This window comes from Protopterus annectens, chromosome 4.part0 (genome assembly GCF_019279795.1).
Source record: "Protopterus annectens isolate FY-2018-M chromosome 4.part0, PAN1.0, whole genome shotgun sequence".
Taxonomy (NCBI): Eukaryota; Metazoa; Chordata; order Ceratodontiformes; family Protopteridae; genus Protopterus; species Protopterus annectens.
In genome coordinates, this window is record NC_056733.1 from 938310727 (window position 1) to 938336916 (window position 26190).

Below are 26190 nucleotides of genomic sequence, written 5' to 3' on the forward strand. Positions count from 1 at the left end.
AAGGAAAAGGACCGACACTCGCTGCCCGCGGTTTCGGCTGAAACCACGGCTAGGCCTACCGCGAGTGTCTCGGTTTCGGCTGAAACCGAGTCCATGGCTATTCCTACTACCAAAACCATACCTCAGACCACCGAGGCCAGAGAGACCCCAGCTGAGTCGGCTTCAGAACTCCCTACCGAAGCTAGTGTTCAGGATTTGTCCGACACCTTACCTTTGGACATTTCTACTCCTGCACGTGGGGCAGCTAGGCCCCCAGCTTCCATGTCTATTAAGGCCTTCTCCCGGGCTAAAGCTGCCAAACTTTCAAAGGCTTTGCCTGCCAAATCTATATCCCAGAGGCCTTCCTCTAGTTCTCAGATCCTCAGTCTTGCTGAGGACCTTATCTCCTTGATTAGGGGTTCCCAACCTCACCCAGACAGGGCCTCCCAGCCTCCTCCAGACAAAAGGCCCAGGGCTGACCCCTCTGAACCTCACTCCTCAGATTACTCCACGGATGGATCTGATTTGTCAGACCACCAGGAAAGGGGTCTACTCGCCTTATGAGGATTCAGATGCAGAAGAATCTATCCCTTCAGCCTCTCCCCCTGAAGAATTTTCCTTTGGGGAGACTTTACACTCCATGAGAGAACACTTTCAATGGCAGGGTCAGGATTTCTCTGATTCTAGAAAAAGATTAAGGACCTTTTTGCATTTGCCCCAGCATAGGCCCTTAGCTATACCTCCGGTTCTAACTGTAATTGATAATGTGTACAATGATGTCAGTACTGCACCTGATACTCTTCCTCCGGCCCCCGCCAAACCTGACAGATATTACAGGGTCCCGGAGTCTCACTTCCACCTGTATAAAGCCCATGCTGCAGACCCAGAAACTATTTCTCAGGGCCCTAAAGGGGTTGCAGCCGCTACTGCCAAAAATCCCCTACCCTCTGAAAGAGAGTCTAGAGCATTAGAGAGATGGGGAAAAAAGGTTTATACATCTGCTACTCTTTCTGCCAGGGCATTAAACTGTCAATTCCATATGATACATTACCAAGAATTTTTGTTAGATCAGCTAAATATGAAACTGTCTTCTCCTGAACCCTTAGACCGTAAATCCCTTCAGGATTTGGTACACAACTCACAACAGGTCAGTAATAATTTCTTAAAATGTGATCATGATGCACTGGAGGCTTCATTTAGATCAGCTATGACTGGGGCAGTGATTCGTAGGCATGCCTGGCTGAAGGAGCAATCTTTGCCAGACCAGGTCAAGGCTAAACTCCTCGATGCTCCAATGGAGAAACAGCATTTATTTGGCTCCCCTGCACAGGAGATACTAAAGAAGGTTGAAGAAAAAGCAAAATCTGTGCAAACAGTTAAAGATTTCCTGCAAGTTCAACCTCCGAGGTTCAGCAGAAACTGGCCTACAAAGAATTGGTCCTTTCCAGATTCCTCCAGAGCACAGAGAGGCAGAAACAGGCGCCCTAGAGGCAGAGGTCAATCCAAGGGCCCCTACAGAGGCCGTCAGTGGCAGCCTGCCAACCAGAGGAGTAGTGCAACAGCTACAACTACTACCACTACTACAGGACAGACACAATGACTTGACTCTGATTCCGCCTACCAGGGATCAACTGGAAGCACCCTTGGGCGGAAAGCTGGCTTTATTCTCGAAAAACTGGCATTGCATTACAAAGGATACATGGACATTGCAAATAATAGACAAAAAGGATACAGGTTTCACTTCCATACTTTGCCAAAAAGAGGCGGAATGCCAAACCTTCCACCAAACCAGAAGGCAGAGGCTTTAAGACAAATCAGCAAGTTACTTCAGATGAAAGCTATAGAAAGGATACCATCTACAGAACAAGGCCAAGGATTTTACTCCAGACTATTCCTTGTGCCAAGAAAAGAAAACCAATGGAGGCCTATACTCGACCTGTCCGCATTGAACACTTACCTCATTGTGCCAAAATTCAAAATGCTGACCCTACAGCAACTTCTTCCCATGTTGGGCAAGGAGTCTTGGCTGGTGACTCTAGATCTCAAGGAGGCATACCTGCACGTCCCTATCCGACCAGATTGCAGAAGGCACCTCAGATTTCTTGCAGGATCAGAGCATTATCAATTCTCAGCATTGCCCTTTGGCTTATCTACTGCACCCAGAGTATTCACGAAATGCCTGGCATCAGTAATTGCACACTGCAGACTTCAGGGAATTCAAATTTATCCATACCTGGACGACTGCCTAATACAAGCGGACAACAAGCAAAAATTGTTAAAGGACTTGGCCTATGCCATACACCTGCTACAGACCTTGGGATACACAGTCAACATCCAAAAGTCAAGACTAGTACCATCCCAAAGGATAACCTTTTTGGGTGCGGATCTGGACACAATCACCCAGATGGCTTTTCTCACAGAAGAAAAACAAAAACAACTTCCAGATTACTTCATGATTCTGACAAGACAAACTCAGCTTACTGCAAGGAAAGTCCTGCAGGCCCTGGGTTACATGGCATCCTGCATAATTTTAATCCCACATGCCAGGTTGCATATGAGGAAATTACAATGGTACCTAAGGAATGTATGGTCTCAACACAGTCACAGTCTAGAAACCATGATACCAATCATTCCATCCCTTCAAAAGGAATTCCTATGGTGGGCTCAGGCCTGCCAGTCCAACAGAAGGTTGCCTTTCAACAAACCAAAAACAAGCCAAACAATCACCACGGATGCCTCAGACCGAGGATGGGGAGCACACATGGAGGACAAATGTATCCAAGGCCTATGGCCTCAAGGGCAGCTAGGCATGCACATAAACCAAAAGGAAATGCTGGCAGTGAGGCATGCAATCGAGGCATTCAGACCCTTCCTCCAACAAGGACATCTGTTAATAAGGACAGACAACACCACGGTCATGTGGTACATAAACAAACAGGGAGGCACACATTCCTACTCTCTATGCCGGATGGCTATGAATCTGTGGAACCTATGTCTGAATCTCAATATCCAGCTGCAGGCCAAATTCGTACCAGGAAAAGAAAATACACTAGCAGACAGCTTAAGCAGAACTACCATGGATGCACACGAATGGATGCTGCACCCAGACATCTTCAAACTTATAACAAAGACATGGGGAATGCCAGAGATAGATCTGTTCGCCTCCCCACTCAACCACCAACTGAAGACATTCTGCTCAAGGACATACCCACAAGCATGGAGGGTGGACTCTCTCTCTTTCAACTGGAATGCCCTAACAGTATATGCCTTTCCACCTCTCCCATTGATGTACAAGGTTCTACTGAAGATCAGGGAGGAACAGCCAAAAGTTATACTAATAGCTCCGGTCTGGCCAAGACAACACTGGTACCCACTACTGAGAAGCATGTCTCAGGCAAATTCATGGCCTCTTCCTCAATGGCCTCTTCTAACGCAGAACAATTTCAAGACCCTGCATCCCAACTTGGAAACATTACAGCTAACTGCCTGGAAAATTCCTTAAAACCCAACCAAACTGTTTTATCTCAAAGGGTGAAGGACATTATCCTGGAGGCTCGCAGACCTTCCACAAGGAAGACATACTCAGCTAAATGGAAGAGATTTCTTATTTGGAGCACATCAAAGGGCACAGATGTCACAGTGGCAAACCTAGCACACATCCTTGAATACTTAGCAGAATTGTTCCACAATGGCCTGTCTTATTCTTCCATTAAGATTCATGCTTCAGCAATTTCAGCAGAATACAATATGGATCCACCTATCTTCTCACACCCTCTTCTCAGACAATTTTTGAGAGGGATCAAAAATGTTAAACCTCCAAGAAGACCCCCTCTACCTGCATGGGATCTCAATTTTGTGCTGGAAAATCTGACTCTACCTCCCTTTGAACCAGCAGCATCAGCAGACCTACAGTTCTTATCTTGGAAAACTGCTTTCCTCCTAGCAATCACTTCAGCAAGAAGAGTATCTGAGTTACAGGCATTAATGGCAGTGCAGCCTTTTCTTATCTTTCACCAGGATAGAGTGTCACTAAGAACCAATCCTACTTTCATGCCAAAGGTGGTATCTAGGGTATCCTTGAACCAAGCTATTCACTTGCCAACGTTCTTCCCTAACCCACAGAACAAAGGGGACAAACTTTTGCACACCTTGGATATACACAGACAACTATGCTACTATTTGGACAGAACAAAAACTAGCAGAAAAACTGACCAACTTTTTGTAGCATATGCAACAGGGGTGCAAGGAAGAGCAATTTCCAAACAGACAATTTCAAAATGGATAGGAAATTGCATTCGCTTTTGTTACTCCTTTCATGGAAAGACAGTTCCTGAAAATATCAGGCCTCACTCCACAAGGGCCACAGCCACCACTACAGCTTTCCTACGAGGGGTGGCTACCAAGGACATTTTAGAAGCTGCTACTTGGAGCTCCGTGCATACATTTGCCAAGCATTACAATCTACCTTTATACTCCAGATCCTGAGCAGGGTTTGCAACTGCAATATTGCAGGGGATCTTAGCTACACCATCCTTCTCTTAGTACCCCCTCCCCCAGATTGGCTATGGTATTCTACCCATATGTTATGACTGCAGATGCATCCTTGAAGGACATAGTACAGTTTTGTACCTACCATAAATGTAGATGTCCGATAGGTATGCATCTGCAGTCAGGATTACCCACCCTCCTTCCCCTCTGTGGTATTCCTAGGGTGCTTACCCCTCTTTCAGCTAGCTGGGGGAATCTATTATGGTGTATTTGTTTGTTTTTACATGTATATAATTTGCAAATGTTTGGAACTTTTCAGCATTTATCCAAATTTAGCCTTCCTAGAGGGCACCTGGCATCTGCGGCAAGAAAAACTGAGGAAAATGGCGTCGGCTGATGCCTTTATACCCCAGAAGCTCTGACGTCGGGGAAAGTGCGACATCAGCCGAGGCCAGACCCAGACTTTGGAATCCGGCCGACCGAAGGGCTGCCTGAGGCAGGACAACCCATATGTTATGACTGCAGATGCATACCTATCGGACATCTACATTTATGGTAGATACAAAACTGTACTTTTTTGGTCGCCATTACTTCTGCCAGACATATTTCTGAGCTTCAGATATCAAGAGTCCATACTTGATTTTTCATAGAGATAGAGTGTCTCTGAGAATTAATCCATCTTTTCTGCCAAAAGTAATCTCTGAAACGTCCATTAATCAAACCATTGAATTGCCAGTTTTTTTTCCCAATCTTTCAAACAGAGGAGAGTATTGCCTATATACCCTAGATATCGACAGGCAAATCAGTTTTTACTTAAACAGGACTAGGTCCTTTCATAAATCTGACCAGTTATTTTTGGCTTTTTCTGGACCTAGATTAGGATCTGCTGTTGCTAAGGCCACATTAGCTAGATGGTTGAAGGACCGTGTGACCTTCATTTATACACGACGCAATATCTCATTGCCTACTACCATGAAAGCTCATTCAACAAGGTCGGTGGCAACTTCTGCTGCCTTCCATGCCAGAGCTTCTTTACATGACATCTGTGCAGATGCAACTTGGCTACAAATTGGATTTGGCCTCCACGGGAAGAGCATCTTTTGATTCTATGGTGCTCAGGAATGTCTGTCCATGAGAGCTTCCCAGGAATAGAGGTAGCTGGGGACTCTGTTCCATGCGTAAGGAATGAACGAGGATTAACAATACCAGATTAAGAAGTTATGTCGTACCATAACGTTCCATCTGTATTGTTGATCCTCGTTCAGTCGTTACGATCCTCCCTTCTGTGGTTTCTAGTGGATCTCACCATCCAGTTCTCTTAGGTTATTTGACCAGAGGTAGCCTCTACCTTCTTTGACTTGCAAACTCAATCTGAGGTAACAGGGAGAAGGGGATTGTGGGTAAGAGTTTAGCTCGAGTGTTTGAAGCTGATGCGAGCTTGGAAAATGGCTGGCTCGGTTCCGAGGTTAGAACCAATACCCATGTGTAATGACTAAACGAGGATCAACTATACAGATGGAACGTTATGGTAAGACATAACTTCTTTTTTGATGGTACAAGCTGGAGCATACAGAGTTAACTTGCAAACCCTCAAGAAAAGAAGTTGAAATTATTTATGATTCTATTATCTCAGTTTCAGCTCAGCAAGAAACAAGGATGTCTAGAGCTGAAGTTTTTTTCATTGTCTTGAAACAGAAATAATTACTAGGTTTAAAATGTAAAAGTGCTTAACTGTTTTCTAGGCAAACTTCTGAGAGATATGTATTGTTGAGACAGAGGTGGTAAATTCTAAGTTTCTCTTAGCCTGGGAACTGAAGGCAGGTGACAGAGTGATGTCATCCCAGGCTGACCCAATAGTAAAACATGATATTAATTTAAGAACCCTGTCAGAGAAAAAGTCTGTGCATTTTGTATCTTGTCTTGAATCTGAAAATATCCATTCAGCACTTCTCATCTGCATTTGCCTTGCTCTGTAAGTAAGTTATTTAAAACATAGTTTCTTTTAGAGATAGTTGGGAATGTAATGAAGATTAGTTGAGATATTTTCTGAATGTATTTGAGACTGTCCTGCAATGTTGTTTTAAAATATTTCCTGTGATTCAGAACTCTGTTGGCACTGTGTTGAGTTATTGAGTATTGTCTTGTGCTTTTATTATTTATTATTAAATATATTTACAACTTTTAATTGTGGCTGGTTTGTTTAGAGATATTTAAGCTCTGAGAGTACTTGCATATGTATTTGGTGACACTGTATAGGCCACTCCAGTAGCCTTAAAAGTCTTAGACACAGTTACCATTTGGATAATAACATCATACAATCGGTCACCGTTTGGTAAGGGCCTTATAGTAGCTGATAAGCAAGTGTGGTTGGTGGCAGTGATTACTACCTTATAGTCTGGGCAGAAGGGGGCATAGCTAGTGAACCTGTGCCAGCCTTCCCCAGGAGTGTCTGTGTGTTTGTATATAAATCAAATCTGTGTGTGTGTGTCAGCTACTTGGGCAGAGACACAAAGCACTGGTTAGACAGAGAGGGTGGTGGAGGTTTTGGCTTGACCACTCAACTGAGATCTTAACCATATAGCTGTGCCAGTGGGGTGTCTTATCGAGGATCTGGAGAAAGAGGGAGAAACCAGCTCCAGACTGACTGTGATCTCTGTGTGTTCTTAAGGGAATTTGTACTTTACTGTCGGTGTACTTGTCATCCTCCCAATGTGCATGTCCCTCACTGGTGCTAGTGGTGAGGATTGAGGCTCCTTGATTACTGGGCCAGTACAGGGGCATCGCATATTAATTGATGGCAGTGGTAGGACAGCCACATCACATGTTAATTGGTTGACTGTGGTGAGATAGCCGCATCACATATTAATTGGTTTGTAGTGTTGTGGACAATTGAATTCCTGTAGCCTGTGTACAATGGTCACTGAAAGTGTGTGTACTCTTAATCAGTCACGCAGTGAACATTTAGAGTTCATATCACAATTGTTTTATTTTTTTTGTTAGGTTAGTCAGGGAGAGCAGGCAAGCATGTCAGCAGAGGTGTATGGAAAGTTGACAATGAGCTAGTAGGCTGAGATATGCCAAGCTAGTGGACTGTTGGCTGCCAGTCTGGCTAAAGCAGACATGATTGCAGCTTTAGTCACAACTGCCTCACAGAATAGCAACCAGGAGGACAGTCAGACTGGCCAGTGGAGATGTACAATTCTCAGAAAATGGGCAGCTCAAGCTTTCCACAAAGGACTTAAAAATCCATCTGGAGTTAGAGACTTGAGTTGGAAGTCAAGCGTTTGTTAATAGCAGCAGCAGAGAGAGACTGAGACATCTGGAGGCAGAGGAGACTGAGAGGCAGAGGCAACATGAAAAAGAGATGCTGGTGCAGAAGGGTGTGTTGAACTCTATGATGTTCTTCATGTTTCACTGTTGCAGTCATCACTTTTGGGTTATCTGCTTGCAGTAGCCCTCAGTCGGCCTGATTAACAAAGTCTTGGGTCCTGCGTTGGTTGCTGCCCCTTCTTCCATGATGTCAGGTCGTCAGGAGTATAAAACATGCAGCTGATGCCTTGCATCAGTCTTTCTTGCTGTGCGGTGCCCGAAGCAGAAACAGTTCGCAAGTGCCGGTCGGCCCACTCCTGAAATTTTCATTTTCGAGTTTCAGAACCGAAGTCTTCAACTAAAGCTAAGTACCCCATTGGGGAAACTTTTTCTTGCTCCTTACCGATGTCAGTAAAAGTAAATAATTACATTTCTTGTGGATAGCAAATACCTCACAAAGATTTTCATTCGTACTCTATTCCTTGCCTAGGCCCTGATCACAACGTACCTTGCTGTTGGCTTTGTCATTTATTTAATCAACGCACTATCCGTCGTCTGTATATTTTCGCCTATAAATATTTCGGTTCTCAGTTCAGTTATTCAGAAATGTCATCGGTAAGCCATCCGACTACCGGAATTCCGAAAAAAATGCAAAGATAAAGACAGAGACAGGCTGCCTAGGTCCAAAGCTTCCAACGACGCTTCTCCTAAGCCAGTTGCCAGTTCGCCGGTACTCATTGAGGTGCTTTTGCATCCCCTGATACTCGCTACTTCTGATTCGCAGGCCTCTACTGAGACCCATTCGGAGTCAAGTATGCCACGAGATGCTTCAACCGGGGAACCTTTGAATGTCTCTACCTTGGATGGGTCTGGAGCTGCTGTGCAGGCACCGGCTTCTGAGGGTGTATTCAGGCCTACGGACTTGCATATTAAACTGATGCCTCCTTCTTTTTTAAAGCCTAAACCTCAAACCATGCCTAGAAAACCGACGCCCAGGCCGCATGCTCAGGCCTCTATGCCTAAAAAACAAATGACAAGAATGGCTGAAGATCTTATAACTTTAATCAGGGGAAGCCAACCACACTCTTCTAAGAGGCCTAGGACTGAAATTGTTTATGAATCTTCTGACCAGGATTCTGATTTTTCTGATGATCTGGATTTACCCATATCTACTTATGAGAATTCTGATGCAGAGGACTCCATTCCCTCTGCTTCCCCTCCAGAGGATTTTTCTTTAGGTGAAACCTTGCACAGGGAGCATTTTCACTGGGAAATTCAGGATTTTTCTGATTCGAAAAAGAGACTTGGGGATTTCTTACTCTTGCCTCAGCATAGGCCTTTAGCTATACCTCCTGTACTAGACAATGTTGATGATGCCTTTTTGGAATCTAGTTTGGATCCTGATTCTTTGCCTCCTGCTCCCAGAAAACCTGACAGATGTTACAGGGTTCCTGGTTCTCACAAGTTCCTTTTTAAATATCTTATTGCGGATACAGAGACTATTTCACAGGGACCCAAGGACATTAAGGCCTCTACTGCCAAAAACCCTACCCCTTCTGATAGAGATTCCAGTGTGCTGGATAGATGGGGTAAGAAGGTTTACACTTCTGCAACCTTGGCCATTAGGGCTTTAAACTGTCAGTTTCATATGTTAAACTATCAACAACATATTATTGGATTGCTTAAACAGAAAATTATGTTGATTCCTGACTGTGCTGAAAATAAGGAATTACAGGATTTAATGCATTCTGCTGAACTGGTTGGAAAACGTACTTTGCAATGTGGGTTTGATTCTTTAGAGGCCTCTTACAGGGCTGCTGTCACTGGATCTTTACACAGAAGGCATGCTTGGCTTAAGGAGCAATCTTTGCCTGATCATGTTAAAGCTAAACTGTTGGATGCACCGTTAAATCAGGACCGCCTGTTTAGCAACAAAGCTGAGGAAGTTCTTAAAAAGATGGAAGATAAAGCTAAATCTATGCAAACTGTTAAAGATTTCTACAAGTTCAGCCTCCAATATTTAGTAAGCATTGGCCCTCTAAGAATTGGTCCTTTCCAGCCCCTTCCAGGCCTTCTCAATCCAAACCCAGACACAACATAAATCCCAGGTTTCAGTCCCAGGGTACGCACAAGACTAAGCAGTAGGTGGCATCCGCTTCCAAATCTGGGAGTAGTAAGACTCCCCCCCCCCCCCCCATATGGAAAACTGTCTCAATGACTTGATTTTAAAACTTCCAAGCACTTCTCTACTGAATGCTCCTTTCGGGGGAAAGATTGGTCTGCAGGCCAAAAACTGGGAACTCATTGCCCAGGACAAATGGGTTTTAAATATAGTGTCCCAAGGATACAGATTTGACTTCCACACATTACCCGACGCCAAAAGGTTGGCCAGATCTACTCCCAAATCAATGGGCAGAGGCTCAAAAGCAAATACTCTCTCTTTTAAACATAAAGGCTATTCATACTGTACCAGAAGAGGAAAAAGGACAAGGTTTCTACTCCAGACTTTTCCTGGTACCCAGAAAAGACAATTCATGGCATCCTATTCTGGACTGGTCTACTCTACACACCTTTTTGGTGATTCCAAAATTCAAGATGCTGACTCTTCACCAGTTGCTTCCTATGCTAGGAAAAGATGCCTGGATGGTAACACTTGATTTAAAAGAGGCATACCTGCACATCCCAATCAGGGAATCTTGCAGAAGATACCTACGCTTCAAAGCAGGCTACAATCACTACCAGTTCTCTGCACTGCCCTTTGGCTTATCTACTGCACCCAGGGTATTCACAAGTGCCTAGCCCCAGTCATCAGATTTTGCAGGCAAAGAAATATTCAAATATACCCATACCCGGACGATTGTTTAATTCAGGTAGAAAGCCAGAACATACTTTTGAATCATTTGGCCTTTGTACAGAGAATGCTAACTTGTTTGGGGTACACCATAAACGAAAAGAAATCGCACCTGGTACCCTGTCAACAAAACATATTCCTGGGAGCAAGCTTGAATACAACTTCCCAGATGGCTTTCCTCACGCCAGAGAAACAAATTCATTTGACAACCTACTTCAAACAATTGCCCACAAAAACTCTATCTGCAAGGCAAATACTACAGTGGTATCTAAAAAGCCTATGGTGTCACCATTCTCAGGATCTAAAAGCAATGATTCCTGTCATACCTTGCCTATGCCTAGAGTTTGTTTGCTGGGCAGAGGCCTGCCACCAAAACAAGGGACTACCATTCATACCACCTCCTGCCGCCCACAACCTAACAACAGATGCATCAGATTATGCATGTGGGGGGCTCACCTGGCAGGGAAGTGCATTCAGGGCAAATGGAACCCATGGCAAATGCACTTGCATATCAGTCAAAAAGAAATGTTACCTGTGCAGCATGCTCTGACAGCCTTCAAGGACCACAGTCTTCCAGGACAATTAAGGGTAAAGACGGACAACACCACTGTTATGTGGTACATAAACAAGCAGGGGATTCACATTCTTACCCCCTATGCAGACTAGCCATGGCATTGTGGAACACAGCCCTGAGCTACCAAGTGCATCTACAAGCTCAATTCCTGCCTGGAAAACTAAATACACTGGCGGACGAACTAAGCAGAAACCTCATGGACCCACATGAGTGGAAGCTGGAACCAAGGATTTTCAACATGTTGACAAGCAAATGGGGGAGCCCAGATATAGACTTGTTTGCCTCCCCCCACAACCATCAGTTGGACAAGGTTTGCACTAGGACTCCCCACAAACAAGCTTGGAAAGTGGATGCTCTGTCATTCAGCTGGAAAAGCCTATCAGTTTATGCCTTTCCTCCTCTGCCTCTCCTCTCCAAAGTACTACTAAAAATCAAACGAGACAAACCAAGGATAATTTTGATTGCACCAGACTGGCCACACCAACACTGGGTACCCCCTCTTGCGCAGTGTCACTGTTGGCCCCATGGCACCTGCCTCAGACTCCTACCCTATTGTTTCAGCAGGAGAACCAGATTCTGCATCCTCAACTTCATACACTGAACCTAGCAGCCTGGCTAATTACCTAATCTCTCCTTTACCATCCCTTGGTAAACCAGTGATGGATATCATTTAGAGGCAAGGAGGTCTAGTACTAGAAAATCGTATGCTGAAAAATGGAAAAGATTCTCTGCCCAGAACCAATCTCAAGGGATGAGTACAGCAGTGCCCAGTTTACCTCAGATTTTACAATACTTAACTGAGATGCTTCACAAGGGCCTGTCTTTCTCCTCCATCAAAATTCATGCCTCAGCCATTTCAGCTCATTATAACACAGAACCTCCCCTCTTCTCTCATCCACTGCTTAAGCAGTTCCTCAGAGGGGCCAAAAATCTACGACCACCCAGGAGAGCCCCCAACTCCAGCCTGGGACCTTAACTTTGTATTGGAAAAGCTTACCCTTCCTCCTTTTGTGCCAGCTGCCACAGCAGAGTTAAAATTCCTCTCTTGGAAAACAGCTTTTCTTTTAGCAATCACTTCAGCAAGAAGGGTATCCAAATTACAGGCCCTCATAGCAGTGGAGCCTTTCATCATCTTTCATGTGGACAGGGTGTTCCTCAGGACCAATCCCTCCTTCATGCCCAAGGTAGTATCCAGTGTGGCCCTTAATCAGTCCATTCATTTGCCAACCTTTTTTGCTAACCCACAGAACAAAGGGGAATGGATACTTCACTCCTTAGATGTGCACAGACAACTTAGAATCTACTTAGACAGGACTAAACCTCAAAAGAAATCTGACCAACTGCTGGTGGCATTTGCTGCAGGGGCAGAGGGGAAGGCTATTTCAAAGCAGACCATTTCCAAATGGATAGGCCATTGCATTCATTTCTGCTAAAGCACCATGGAAAACCTATCCCACAGGGGATCAGACCCCATTCAACCAGGGTTGCATCTACCTCTACAGCCTTTCTCAGAGGTGCCCCTACCAGGGACATCCTAGAAGCCACTACCTGGGGTTCAGTACATACTTTCACCAAGCATTACTGCCAATTTTCTCTAAATCCAGAGATGGGTTTGCCACTGCAGTCTTGCAGGGCCTTATAGCTGGTTCTATTGCTGTCTAAATTCCTCCTCCCATCCTTAGCTTTGGGAATCTACCCAAAAGTGATGACTGCAACAGTGAAACACGAAGAACATAGTACAGTTGTATATACTTACCATAAATGTAGATGGTCGAGTGTATTCACTGTTGCAGTCCTGGTTACCCTCCCTCCAGACCCCTTTCTTCTTTTGGCTATACCTGTACTCTACTTTACTACTCTCAAAAGCTTTTTGGTGTATTTGCTTTTTTGTATAACCTTGTATATTTATAGATTGAATTGCTTCCCATTAGGGGGGCACTTGACATCTGGGGCAAGAAAAACTGATGTAATGGCGTCGGCTGCATGTTTTATATCCTTGACAACCTGATGTCATGGAAGAAGGGACAGCAACTGATGCAAGATCCAAGACTTTGTTAATTAGGCCGACTGAGGGCTACTGCAAGCAGATAACTCAAAAGTGATGACTGCAACAGTGAATACACTCAAACATCTACATTTATGGTAAGTGTACACAACTGTACTTTATGCACTGAGCTTCAAGAATGTAACCACAGTGTACCCTACTGGAGAAGAACACAACTATTTATAAACTATATGCCTATGCAATGTATGTTTTGATGGTAGAAGCTGGAACATAAAGAGTTAACTTGCAAACCCTCAGGAAAATAATTTGAAATTGTTTACGATTGTGTTATCTCAGTTTCAGCTCAACAAGAACACACGATGTCTAGAGCTGAACTTTTTCTGTTGACTTGAAATAGAAATAATTACTAGGCTTAAAATGTATAAGTGCTTAACTATTTTACAACTTCCAGTTCTAGGCAAACTTCTGAGAGATGTGTATTGTTGACACAGAGGTGCTAAATTCTAAGTTTCTATTAGCCTGGGAACTGAAGGCAGGTGACAGTGATTTCATCCCAAGTTGACCCAGCAGTAAAATGTGATATTAATTTAAGAATGCTCTCAGAGAAAAAGTCTGTGGATTCTGCATCTTGTCTTGGATATGAAAACATCCATTCAGCACTTCTCTTCTGTCTTGCTCTATAAGTAAGTTATTTAGGACATAGTTTCTTTTAGAGACAGTTAGGAATATAGTGAAGACTAGTTTAGATGTTTTCTGAATTTATTTGAGACGGTCTTGCAATGTTGTTTTAAAATATTTTCTTAGATTCTGAACTCTGTTGTCACTGTGTTGAGTTACTGAATATTGTCTTGTGCTTTTATTATTTATTATTAAATATATTGAAACCTTTTAATTGTGGCTGGTTTGTTTCAAGTTATTTATGCTCTGGGAGGACTTGCATGCCTATTTGGTGACACTATATAGGTCACTCCAATAGCCTTAAAAGTCTTGGGCACACTTACCATTTGGATAATAGTAACATCACACAGTAGGATTGGTCACCCTTTGGTAAGGACCTTATAGTAGCTGATAAGTAAGTGTGGTTGGTGGCAGTGATTACTACCTTATAGTCTGGGCAGAAGGGGGCATAGCTAGTGAACCTGTGCCAGCCTTTCCCAGGAGTGTCTGTGTGTTTGTATATAAATCAAATCTCAAAGTTTGTGTGTGTCAGCTGCTTGGGCAGGAACACGAAGCACTGGTTGGACAGTGAGGGTGCTGGTGGTTTTGGCTTGACCACTCAGCTGAGATCTTAACCCTATAGCTGTGCCAGTGGGGAGTCTTATTGGGGATTTGGAGAAAGAGGGAGAAACCAACTTCAGAGTGACTGTGATCTCTGTGTGCTCTTGAGGGGAATTGTACTTTACTGTGTGTGTGCTTATCCTCCCAATGTGCACATCCCTCACTGGTCCTAGTGGTGAGGATTGAGGCTTCTTGATTACTGGGCCAGTACAGGGGCGTCAGTTAAATTATTTGAAGATGTATTTATTGACATATATTTATTTTATGCAACATATTTCATGCAAGTGTTTTGTGTGTATTTTCACTGTTACTTTTGTGTGTACGTTTCTTTAAATGCTGCCGGTCTAGGCATGGTGCTTCTTTTTGAGGTTTTAAACAGGATGGAAGTCAGTTTTTTACAGTTTTTGATGAAAGTTTTGTGTTTTGGAGTAAGGCGCTAAAACTGTGGTGAGTTAATGTTTGGCTGGGACTTCTAAGTTATAGTGAAGATCCCTTCTTAGGTTACAGTAACAATGAGATACCCTGTGTATTTTGTAAGTACTTAGCTGGTCTTACAAGCCTGCTGAAACATGTAATGAATTGTGAACACAGATACATTTCTGATAGTTTACTTCCAAAGTAAAATGCCAATATTCAGATTGCCCGTTACTGCTGTATCTTATCATATACACAGTTGCACTGTAAATTATTGCAGAATGACACATCGGCTTGATTTTTTCATTTGTTTTTAGGGACATATGCATGATCGATATGGACAACTGTCTTATCGTATACACAGTTGTACTGTAAATTATTGTACAATGACAGATCGACTTGATTTTATCATTTGTTTTTAGGGACATATGCATGATCGATATGGACAACTGGTCAATGTCTACTCGCAACTTCTCTGTAACAAGATGAGCTTTCATGCAAAGGTACAGACTCTTATACTTGACAAATTTAATTTTCAAAGCACCAGTATGCTTAAAAGTGCTTGTGGTAACACTGGCTATTTTAGGAAATGCATGTTTATACTTTTATCACCAGCAGTAGTTGACATTATAAGTATCATGCAAATAAACCTGAAAAAGGAACTTTAGTTAAAAATACAGGGTACTTGTGGAAAATGACTGCTCACATCACTTTAGACATGAGGAGAAGTTTACTTTCCAGTTATTAGAGATGCTGGGGTGAGATTCAAACTGCTATATTTAGTGACATTTAAAATATTTTCCTGGGTAGGTCAAAACTATCAAAGAAAGCATGTGACTTTGGAGGGGTTCAGTGAGCAGCACGAAGGGGACTTGGTTTGTGTATCCTGCTCATATAAGAGGGATCCAAAAGAGACTGTAAAAGGAAAGATGTATTTCTGGTTTCAAAAGAAAATGTTTGAGAGAGAAAAGCCCAGGAATGGACCAGTAGAATTGGGAGAAGCTTGGATTCAAACCATGTACAAGCACTTCAAGTAGGCGAGGAACAGGAAGAAGGGCAGCAGTTAATTTAACTTACTGAAGGGTGGCAGAAGTGGAAAATATTAGTCCTACTGTCATCTGTTCGAACTAGTGGGAAAGCGGTAAAACATGTTTTGTGACAGTCACGAGAAGCTGGGATTTGAACCAGAAGCTGTTGTGTTGAGAGGGTGGGGAATAATAATAAAAGTGAACTGTAATATTATTTATTTATTCTTTACTGGTCAGATGGTAGTGGATTTTGCAAAAAGGATGGACGTGGCTATGGTGAATGTATATTTTAACAAGAGGGAGGAGCATAGGGTGACATACAAGAGTGGAGGAAGATGCACATAGGTGGATTATATCTTATGTAAAAGGGCCAGTCGGAAGGAGATTGGAGACTGTAAAGTGGTGGCAGGGGAAGTGTAGTTAGGCAGCATAGGATGGTGGTTTTTAGGATGACGTTGGTGATCAAGAAGAGGAGGGGGAGTGTGAGGGCAGCACCAAGGATCAAATGATGGAAATTGAAAAAGGGTAATTGTGAGGTGGAGTTCAGGGAAGAGTTTAGACAGGCATTGGGTGGCAGTGAAGAGTTACCGAATACCTGGGTAACTACAGCAGAGCTAGTAAGAGAGATGGCTAGAAAGGTGCTTGGTGTGACATCTGGACAGAGGAAGGAGGATGAGGAGATCTGGTGGCGGAATGAGGAAGTACAGGAGAGTATACAGAGAAAGAGGTTGGCGAAGAAGAAGTGGGATTGTCAGAGAGATGAAGAAAGTAGACAGGAGTATAAGGAGATGAGGTGCATGGCAAAGAGAGAGGCGGTGAAGGCTAAGGATAAGGTGTATGAAGAGTTGTATGAAAGGTTGGACACTAAGGAGGGAGAAAAGGACCTGTACCTATTGGCTAAACAGAGAGACCATGCTAGGAAAGATGTGCAGCAGGTAAGGGTGATAAAGGATAGTGAGGGAAATGTACTCACAAGCGAGGAGAGTGTGTTGAGCAGATGGAAAGAATACTTTGAGGGGCTGATGAATGAAGAGAATGAGAGGGAGAGAAGATAGGATGATGTGCAGATAGTGAATCATGAAGTGCAGTGGATTAGCAAGGAGGAAGTAAGGATAGCTATGAAGAGGATAAAGAATGGAAAAGGCTGTTGGTCCAGATGACATACCTGTGGAAGCATGGAGGTGTTTAGGTGAAATGTCAGTGGAGTTTTTAACTAGATTGTTTAATGAAATCTTGGAAAGTGAGAGGATGCCTGAGGAATGGAGAAAAAGTGTTTTGGTACCGAATTTTAAGAATAAGGGTGATGTGCAGAGCTGTAGTAACTACAGAGGGATTAAATTGATCAGTCACAGCATGAAGTTATGGGAAAGAGTAGTGGAAGCTAGGTTAAGAAGGGAGGTGATGATTAGTGATCAGCAGTATGGTTTCATGCCAGGAAAGAGCACTACAGATGCGATGTTTGTTCTGAGAGTGTTGATGGAGAAGTACAGAGAAGGTCAGAAGGAGTTGCATTGTGTTTTTGTAGACTTAGAGAAAGCATATGACAGGGTGCCTAGAGAGGAGTTGTGGTATTGTATGAGGAAGTCGGGAGTGTCAGAGAAGTATGTAAGAGTGGTACAGGATATGTAAGAGGGTAGTGTGACAGTGGTGAGGTCTGCAGTGGGAATGATGGATTTGTTTAAGGTGGAGGTGGGATTACATCAAGGATCAGCTCTGAACCCTTTCTTCATTGCAATGGTGGTGGACAGGTTGACAGACGAGATCAGACAGGAGTCCTCGTTAACTATGATGTTTGCAGATGACATTGTGATCTGTAGTGAGAGTAAGGAACAGGTGGAGGAGACCCTGGAGAGGTGGAGATATGCTCTAGAGAGAAGAGGAATGAAGGTCAGCAGGACTAAGACAGAACATGTGTGTGTGAATGAGAGGAAGTATAGAGGAATGGTGAGGATGCAGGGAGTAGAGGTGGCGAAGGTGAATGAGTTTAAATACTTGGGATCAACAGTTCAGAGTAATGGTGAGTGTGGACGAGAGGTGAAGAAGAGAGTACATGCAGGATGGAGTGGGTGGAGAAGAGTTTCAGGAGTGATTTGTGACAGACGAGTACCAGTAAGAGTGAAAGGGCAGGTCTACAAGAGGGTAGTGAGACCAGCTATGTTATATGGGTTGGAGACAGTGGCATTGACAAAAAGGCAGGAGTCAGAGCTGGACGTGGCAGAGATAAAGATGTTAAGATTTGCACTGGGTGTGACTAGGGTGGACAGGATTAGGAATAAGTATATTAGAGGGTCAACCCAGGTTGGAAGGTTTGGAGACAAAGCCAGAGGCGCAGGATTAAGTTGGTTTGGACATGTGCTGAGGAGGGATGCAGAGTATATTGGGGAAAAAACTGCCAGGTAACAGGAAAAGAGGAGGGCCTAAGATAAGGTTTATGGATGTGAGAGAGGACATGCAGGTGGTTGGTGTGACAGAGCAAGATGCAGAGGACAGGAAGAAATGGAAACAGATGATCCGCTTTGGCGGCCCCCAAATGGGAGCAGCCAAAAGAAGAAGATTCTGGACTGACCAGGTTAGTCTCACCAGGCTCTTAACCCCCTTTATAGGGGAGACCCAGTGTGGTATTTACATTGAGTAGGAGAAATGGAATCGACTTGATAGATCAACACCTTTTTCCCTGACTGTAAAAAGAATAAATAAAATTTGAAAATATTTCACTGAAAGCAGTTTTGCTGAAACTGATTAAATCATTTTGCAGGGGGCAAGCTACCCTTTTCACCACTCATGTGGAGGGACATCCCACAACTCCTTGAACTTAAATGTACCTACTCCAAGGTCTGTCAGCTGTGGAGATTAGGAAATTATCCACGGTCAATGAAAGTGGTTTCACCAGGCATTTTCACTGAAACTGTCATCTTTTGGTTGACCGGTTCTCAGTGAAGTTTGGCCATGGCACCATAGAACTTCCCCTACTCTTTTTTAATAAGTGCCATTGGATCTTTTACATCTACCTCAGGTACCACCGTCTCACGCAGATTGGACTTGGTTAATAGTGGAGGAACTCTAAGTATTAACGTCACTGTAGACCATTTTAAAATGTGTGAATGCAGGGGCAAATTAAGTATAGTCAAAGTAACGTTTATTGTCGTTTAGAACTACAAACGTGTAGCCTAAATGAAATTTCATGCATCAGCTCAATTCTTGAGGTTATAAAGGAAAGTGAAACAACACATACGGGTAGAGGAATAAGCATAACTAACAAATACAATACTACTTCCAATACACGCAAGAAAGAACAGATATATTACCAACGCTCGTTAAACTGAAAAGTTTAAGTATTAAGTAAAATAATTTTTCACCTATATAGTCTGAGTTAAGTTAAAAGTTTGAACATGATTTTAAAATGTAATATAGTAGTAGATAGCGTGCTTCTAAATGCAACGAGTAAACACATCAGTATAGTAATGCATAGTGTGTGGAGAAATAACTTTTCTTATGTGGTAGCCGATTTCATTAACAGCAAGCTTTTAAAAACCTAGAGGAACTTATTACTTAGATTGCAACAAGGCATGAGGACAGAAACCTTGGAATCAGAATAGTTAAATGATGGCACAATGACTGTTACAACAGTAGATTAAAATATAAAATTACCGAAGAGTCCAGTTTTGTGTTTTAATGTTTGTGAAATTATATTGATAAGTAATGAAAACAAAGTGAAGATTATGGGGATTTTTCATAAGAGCATGCCTTTACAGAGTGCAGGTATCTGGCTTGTGTAAGTGAAAATTGACAAGAATTGAACTGATGCACTCGAGATAAAGACGACAACTGTGAAGACATGCTCAGAGCCTGCACTCTAACATCTTCAGTGGATTTGTTAGAAGGGCAGCAGTTTACTTTTGGAAGAGCAGTGAAAGCAAGTTTTGTGTAAGGGGTTTAAAAAGGGGGGGAGATAAAGTGAGATAAATGAAGGAAGGGGGGATAAAGTGACATAAATGAAGGGGAAAAAAGTATTGAAAGTAAATATTTATCTCCCATAGTTTTAGAATGTAGTATAAAGTCACAAAATAATTTTTCTTTCATAAGGCTAGTCAGTGAATCTTTTAAAAGTTGTTTTTTTAAGTTAAAGGGTAATTGAATACAGTCGTAATGTTCTTCTATACTTGGGATGGGAAAACACCTCACAGTAAGTCGAAGTGACATGTTTCTGTGCTAGAACTGACAAAATATATGTTAGCATGAATTCTGTTATTTGTAAGCTAGTTGTCAGTAGAGGATGCTGCCAGAGAGAATCTGAGGCTTCTGGGGTTTTGTTGTTTCAACTGCATATATAGCTCTCTATTATTTTTAAAGCATTTTGGGGAGGGATATAGTGATTTGAATAGTTTGGAAAGATGTTACCTGAACGTGTAGTGGTGAACCATAAAGAATTATGGGAGAAGTAATCAATTTCAAGCACAGCATTTTATTTCTAGGTGGTGCTTGGAATATTGTTTTGTACTGTTGAAGATGTGTCGGGGGGGGGGGGCTAAAAGGAAAACTAACTATAGAAGCTAGATTTTTAAAGAAGTATATAAAAGCATTTGGTATGGAGAATGTTATTTCAAGAGCAGCAGTTCAGAGGAGCTTTGCATGTAATTCTGCACAATACATTAACTGGGGTGGGCTGTACAGAAGTTGAATAATACACAAGGTTGTTAATTTGGATGAAAATATTAAAACCCATCCAATAATGTTATCTCACTAACCACCTATAAATGAAATGAAAAACAACACTGCGTCTGATGAGCAAAGAACCTTCCGTACAGCAGAAAACGAAAAATGTGTAGAACAAATACAGAAGGTAACACCACAGGAAAACTCGCCTCTTGTTGCAATAATCCACAAATGTCTTTATTTAAGAAAAAGTAAGTGGTTTCACGTAGTAAACACTACGCTTCTTCAGACATAAAACACAGTAAATATAATCCAGTTTAAATACTAATCTTGGCGCTCAAAACCATGTCAATTATTCAATTAGATTAAATTCTTAATAATTATTTAAAAAGACCTGATTTAATTTAATTAAAATGTATATATAAAAATACGTTTATATGATATTAATGAACTCATCTTATAATGCGCTGTAATTTATAACATATATAAATCAGCATTTATACAGAGATAGATAAATGAAATAAATACACATTATCTCGCATTTACATGTGAATAAGCATCTGTGCAGCTTTAAATGGTAATAAATAACACTAAAGGAGGTTGCACAGATCAACTCATGTCTCACAGAACTTCTTAAAATATAAGGTTCAGGATAATAATAATAAAATAAGACCTATAAATTGATGCATATACAAGTATCTATAAAAGTATCTATAAAATATTATCTTACTATATCTTAAGCTCAGAAAAGCAGATTTATACATTGTTTGGGTAAAGATACACTAAAATACGCTGAAAATAAGCGCTTTGCAACAAATCCCACGGCAAAAGCACTCGACAAAGTAATCTGACCCTGGTTTTTTGTGTGCAATCTCCATAAAGCTGTATGTATACTATATCTGAAACGCTATGTAATTCAATATTAATAATTTATTTGTAGTGACACCTTAGATATGAAATATCTTGCTATATCTTGAATGAAAAAAACAGATTTATATATTATTTAGGTCAAAATACACTAAAATTACGATAGATTACAATAAAAAGAAGCACTTTGCAACAAATCCCACGGCAAAAGCACACGGCAAAAGCAATCTGACCCTGATATTTTATTGGTGTACTATCTCCACAAAACTGTGTATATACTATGTCTATGTTTAAAATGCTATATGATTCAATATTAATAACTTGTTTGTAATGGCACTTTAGGTGGTCAACAAGATCCTAACTGCCTTCAATCTGAGAAAATATAATCACTAATACTAACAATAACGAAAAGTGACTGAATATTACACAATGCTGATTGTTTAGAGATATTAATTTCTATAATTTTCTGTTGTCAAGAACAGGTTTAATAGATACATATCGATTAAGTCCTGGATTTTCATGTGCTCTCAAATTCAAAATCCATTTCAATTCCACATTTGCCAAATGGTTCATCCTGTCACCCCATCTAGGATTAGGGGTAACCATTTGTAAGGTCCTGAAACTAAAATTATGGCTATTATAGGCTAGTATATGTTTTGCTAAGGCATTCAGTTCAATGCCTTTTCTTATATCATACAAATGATTGTATATCCTGTCTCTTAATCTACGTTTAGTCATGCCCACATAAAAAACAGGGCAATTATCACAAGTTGCTAAATAAATTAGATTAGTACTATCACAATTAGAACAAAAATTAGGTTTAAAACTATATAAACCATTAGGATGTGTGAAACTCTGTGTGTGAGAAATATATGGGCACATATGGCAATGCCCACAAGGATGGGTTCCTAACAGAGTACCTACACTATTATTGATGGTAAACTTTCTTTCAATGCATAAAATCTGCTTCAAGTTGTCACAGTTCTTAAAGGTGAACTTAGATATTCTCCTACTAGCAAACGGGTGTCGTCATCCATAGTGAGGACGTTCCAATTTTTTCGTACTATCTGTTTCATTATTTGCACATCACTAGTGTATTTCAGGGTATAAGTAATCTTGTCCTTATGTGATGGTGTTCTGTGTGTACTTGTGGAATGAAAACTATTGACAGGTATTTGAGATATATATCTCTCTGATTCTTTATTCCCTATTATTTGTAGTTTATGTCTATTGATCATATGACCATTATATCCCCTTTCTATGAAAAGGAATACCATATTGTTAGCTTCAATTGACAGAATGTCATATTCCCTACAAATTTTGGTTAATCGAGTAAATTGACCTCTAACAATCCCTGAAAATGTATATCTGGGATGCATGCTGTCAAATCTTAATAGTGTGTTCTTCCATGTTGGCTTCCTGTAAAGGGAAGGAATGATCATACCTTGTTCTGATAATTTGAGAGTTAAATCCAAAAAATGGATGCTCTCTTGAAACATTTCCATGGTGAACCTTAAAAAAGTTGTAGTAGATTCCAAATATCCAAGGAAATTGTCAAACTCTATCTTAGTACCCTCCCATATAATAAGAACTTCATCCACAAATCTCCTGAACAGCCTTACTTTCTTATATAGAGGGTAACTGAATAAAAAACATTTCTCCCAATAATAGACTACCAAATTGGCATAAGTGTTTGCACAGGGGGTGCCCATGGCAACCCCCCATTTTTGTAAATAATAACTATCTCTAAACATAAAGACATTATTATTTAAGACTAAACCTAATAATTGACTCACCAATATCTGCCTGTTATTACTAAAATTAGTAGATTTTACCATGATCTCTCTTATGGCTTGTTGGCCATAATCATTGGGTATGGATGTAAACAAATGTTTTACATCCATTGTAATCAGTAAATACTCTGAGACATCTTTATCTAAGTCTAAGCTGTCTAGATGTCCTATAAGTTGATAGGAGTCTTTAAGAATAGTAGATATATTATCAACAACTGGTCTAAGTAAATATTCAATAAAAGAAGAAATAGTGGAGGTGGCCCATCTTTCACATGAGACAATGTAAATGCGAGATAATGTGTATTTATTTCATTTATCTATCTCTGTATAAATGCTGATTTATATATGTTATAAATTACAGCGTATTATAAGATGAGTTCATTAATATCATATAAACGTATTTTTATATATACATTTTAATTAAATTAAATCAGGTCTTTTTAAATAATTATTAAGAATTTAATCTAATTGAATAATTGACATGGTTTTGAGCGCCAAGATTAGTATTTAAACTGGATTATATTTACTGTGTTTTATGTCTGAAGAAGCGTAGTGTTTACTACGTGAAAGCGCTTACTTTTTCTTAAAGACGTTTGTGGATTATTGCAACAAGAGGTGAGTTTTCCTGTGGTGTTACCTTCTGTATTTGTTCTACACATAACCACCTATAAAGTGTGAGATAAATATACAAGAAACTAAAACAGAAGAAAGGCATTAACATTTCATTAGAAATTTATTACAAAATTGGGAATTTAAAGAATGGGTGATAATGAATGCATCATCAGGGCATATAGAAATAATTCCAGAGGGAGCGGCTAGAGCTTGGCATAAACTGAAAATGGTTTTAAAAGTATAGTGGAACTAGAGAAGAAAGAGATGTGGGATAAAAGTAACAAAATGTAGAAGGTTTAGCAACTGTTAACATGTTGCAGAGAGGAAAAGAAGTTTACAGATCAAAAACAGGAATAATTACCTGAGTGCTAAGAACAAAATAAAGGAGCATTTCGACAATTTAAATTGCATGAATGTAAAAGAAGTGCAGTTAAACAGCTGATATTATGTTGTCCCATCTCGCCTTCGTTCTTGCTGGTTGGGTTTGGAGCTGATCCTCTGCTCCGACTTGGACAATTTACTATAGTTCCGGAGATTATACTGACTTGAGGCTAACCCCTATCCCAACATGCCTAGCGGCGGCTACCTAGATCTCGTTTGCCACTTGCAACATCAAGATTGCGACTACTGGCTCAGGCTAAGTATTTAAAGGTTTTTCTTGTATATTGTCATCTTTCCTGGGTTTTACTGGTTTAATTACCTTGTTCGTATGTATTCTTGCCCCTGTTTAGTCTATTGACTTTCTCTGCTGTTTTTTGGCTGTTCTTGGCCGTCGTTTTGTTCTCTCAGGCCTTGCTTTCTCATTGAGCCTGTTTAACTTAGAGGGTTCTTCTTCTTCCACACCCTTTTTGGAGTAGCCGTTTAAGTTCGAGGCTCTTCTATTGGGGGAGTCGCCATTTTACTTAGAGGCTCCTCCCCTTCTTCCTCCTCCTTTTTCTTTATTTTCACTGTTGTGTTTGGACATTTTTAGATAACTAGAAAGAGTCAAAACCCTCTGGCTTCAAAAAATGTGACTCGTGTTGCCAAAAAAATGTCCCTTACAGATGGGCACATGAGTTGTGTATTACTGTTTAGGGGCTGTTCACCTGCAGGACTCATGCTCTGTCTGTCCTGCTTTCAGTTACAGAGTCCTGCAGGAGCGAAAGAACAAGCTCATTTTATGTGGCTCTGAAGAACCCTCAAGATCCGTCGTGTCAGGGTCTTCAGCCAGCCAAACTGTCTGAAAAATCCCCTGTCAATCCTTCGGCTTTGTTGGTTCCCAGTGTTGGCTCTGACAAAGCTAGGTCTCCCGCGGCTCCATCAGTATCTTCGGAGCCAGTCCAGGCCCATAAAAGAACCAGGTCTCCTCCTTTGGAGCTGGTGCGCTCTGCTCCACAATCTCCTTTGTTGCAATCTGGAGCAGGCAGTCACCGGTCCTCTCTTCACTCCTCTCGGTCCTCCAGGCTTTTGGATCATGATCTGGTGAGAGTGGTCAGTAGGCTCCTCAAGTCACAGGCACTTGCTAAATTGCCTTTGAGCCCAGCCCATAAAGAATTGGCTTCTTTGGCCCTTCCAGCTTCTCTTTCGGTTCCTCCTCTGACTCTCTTGACCCTCCTCCTTCCCCCAAGTGCAGAGGACCTCTGCCCCAGGACGCCCCATTGGGCGACTCCACTTCTTCCGAAACCTCCCCCGAACAATTGGAGTTGGTCCCTCAGAAGAAAAAAATGTAAGAGGAAGCATTTGGACTCCCCTGAGTCCATCACTTCAGACATGGACTTGGATGAATCGGAAGGGTCCCCACAGTCCACTTCTGAGGATGTCTTTTTTTCGGACATCTTGGAAATCCTTAGAGGGGTGGCTGGAAGTTCCTAGCCCCTTCTGAGGATGCGTCTGTGTACCTGGACACATTTGGTTCCGGACCCTCCACTTTTTGGGTGTCTTTGCCTTTTGACCCACTGTCTGTAGTGAGTCGGAAGGCATGGAGTGCTCCAGAGACCATGGAACCTGTTCCGCGGAGACCAAATAAATTTATAACTGCACCCGAGGACAAATCCTTCCTTTCCAAAGGGGTTCCTGTTGATGCTGTGGTGGTCGCAGCAGCCACTAAGAAGGAACTTGTGGAAACTTCTTCATCTGTCCATCCGCCGAACAAGGAGTCCCATACGATGGACAGGTATATGGGAAGCATATGTTCTCTTCAGTGCCTTTTCTCTCAGGTCGCTGAATTACTTGTCACACTTTACAGACTTCAGAGGGATCTCCTAAAGGAGTTGAGATGTCCTGCAGGATCCTACAGCTGAGGGAGTTGTGAACAGGGCGGCTTCCCAGCTTGTGACTTTGACTTCAGTGGTCAACTCCTC

General features: G+C 41.7%; 1 protein-coding gene across 2 annotated transcripts in view; it reads left to right on the forward strand.

Moving 5' to 3' along the window:
- The window catches only part of HIP1R (huntingtin interacting protein 1 related), a 2955354-nt gene that overhangs the window by 1016398 nt on the left and 1912766 nt on the right, over positions 1–26190 (forward strand). For both annotated transcript variants that reach the window (XM_044068914.1, XM_044068915.1), the window contains exon 5: positions 15321–15401. In XM_044068914.1, coding sequence (XP_043924849.1) covers positions 15321–15401 — 81 coding nt within the window. The remainder of the gene's footprint in view (positions 1–15320; positions 15402–26190) is intronic.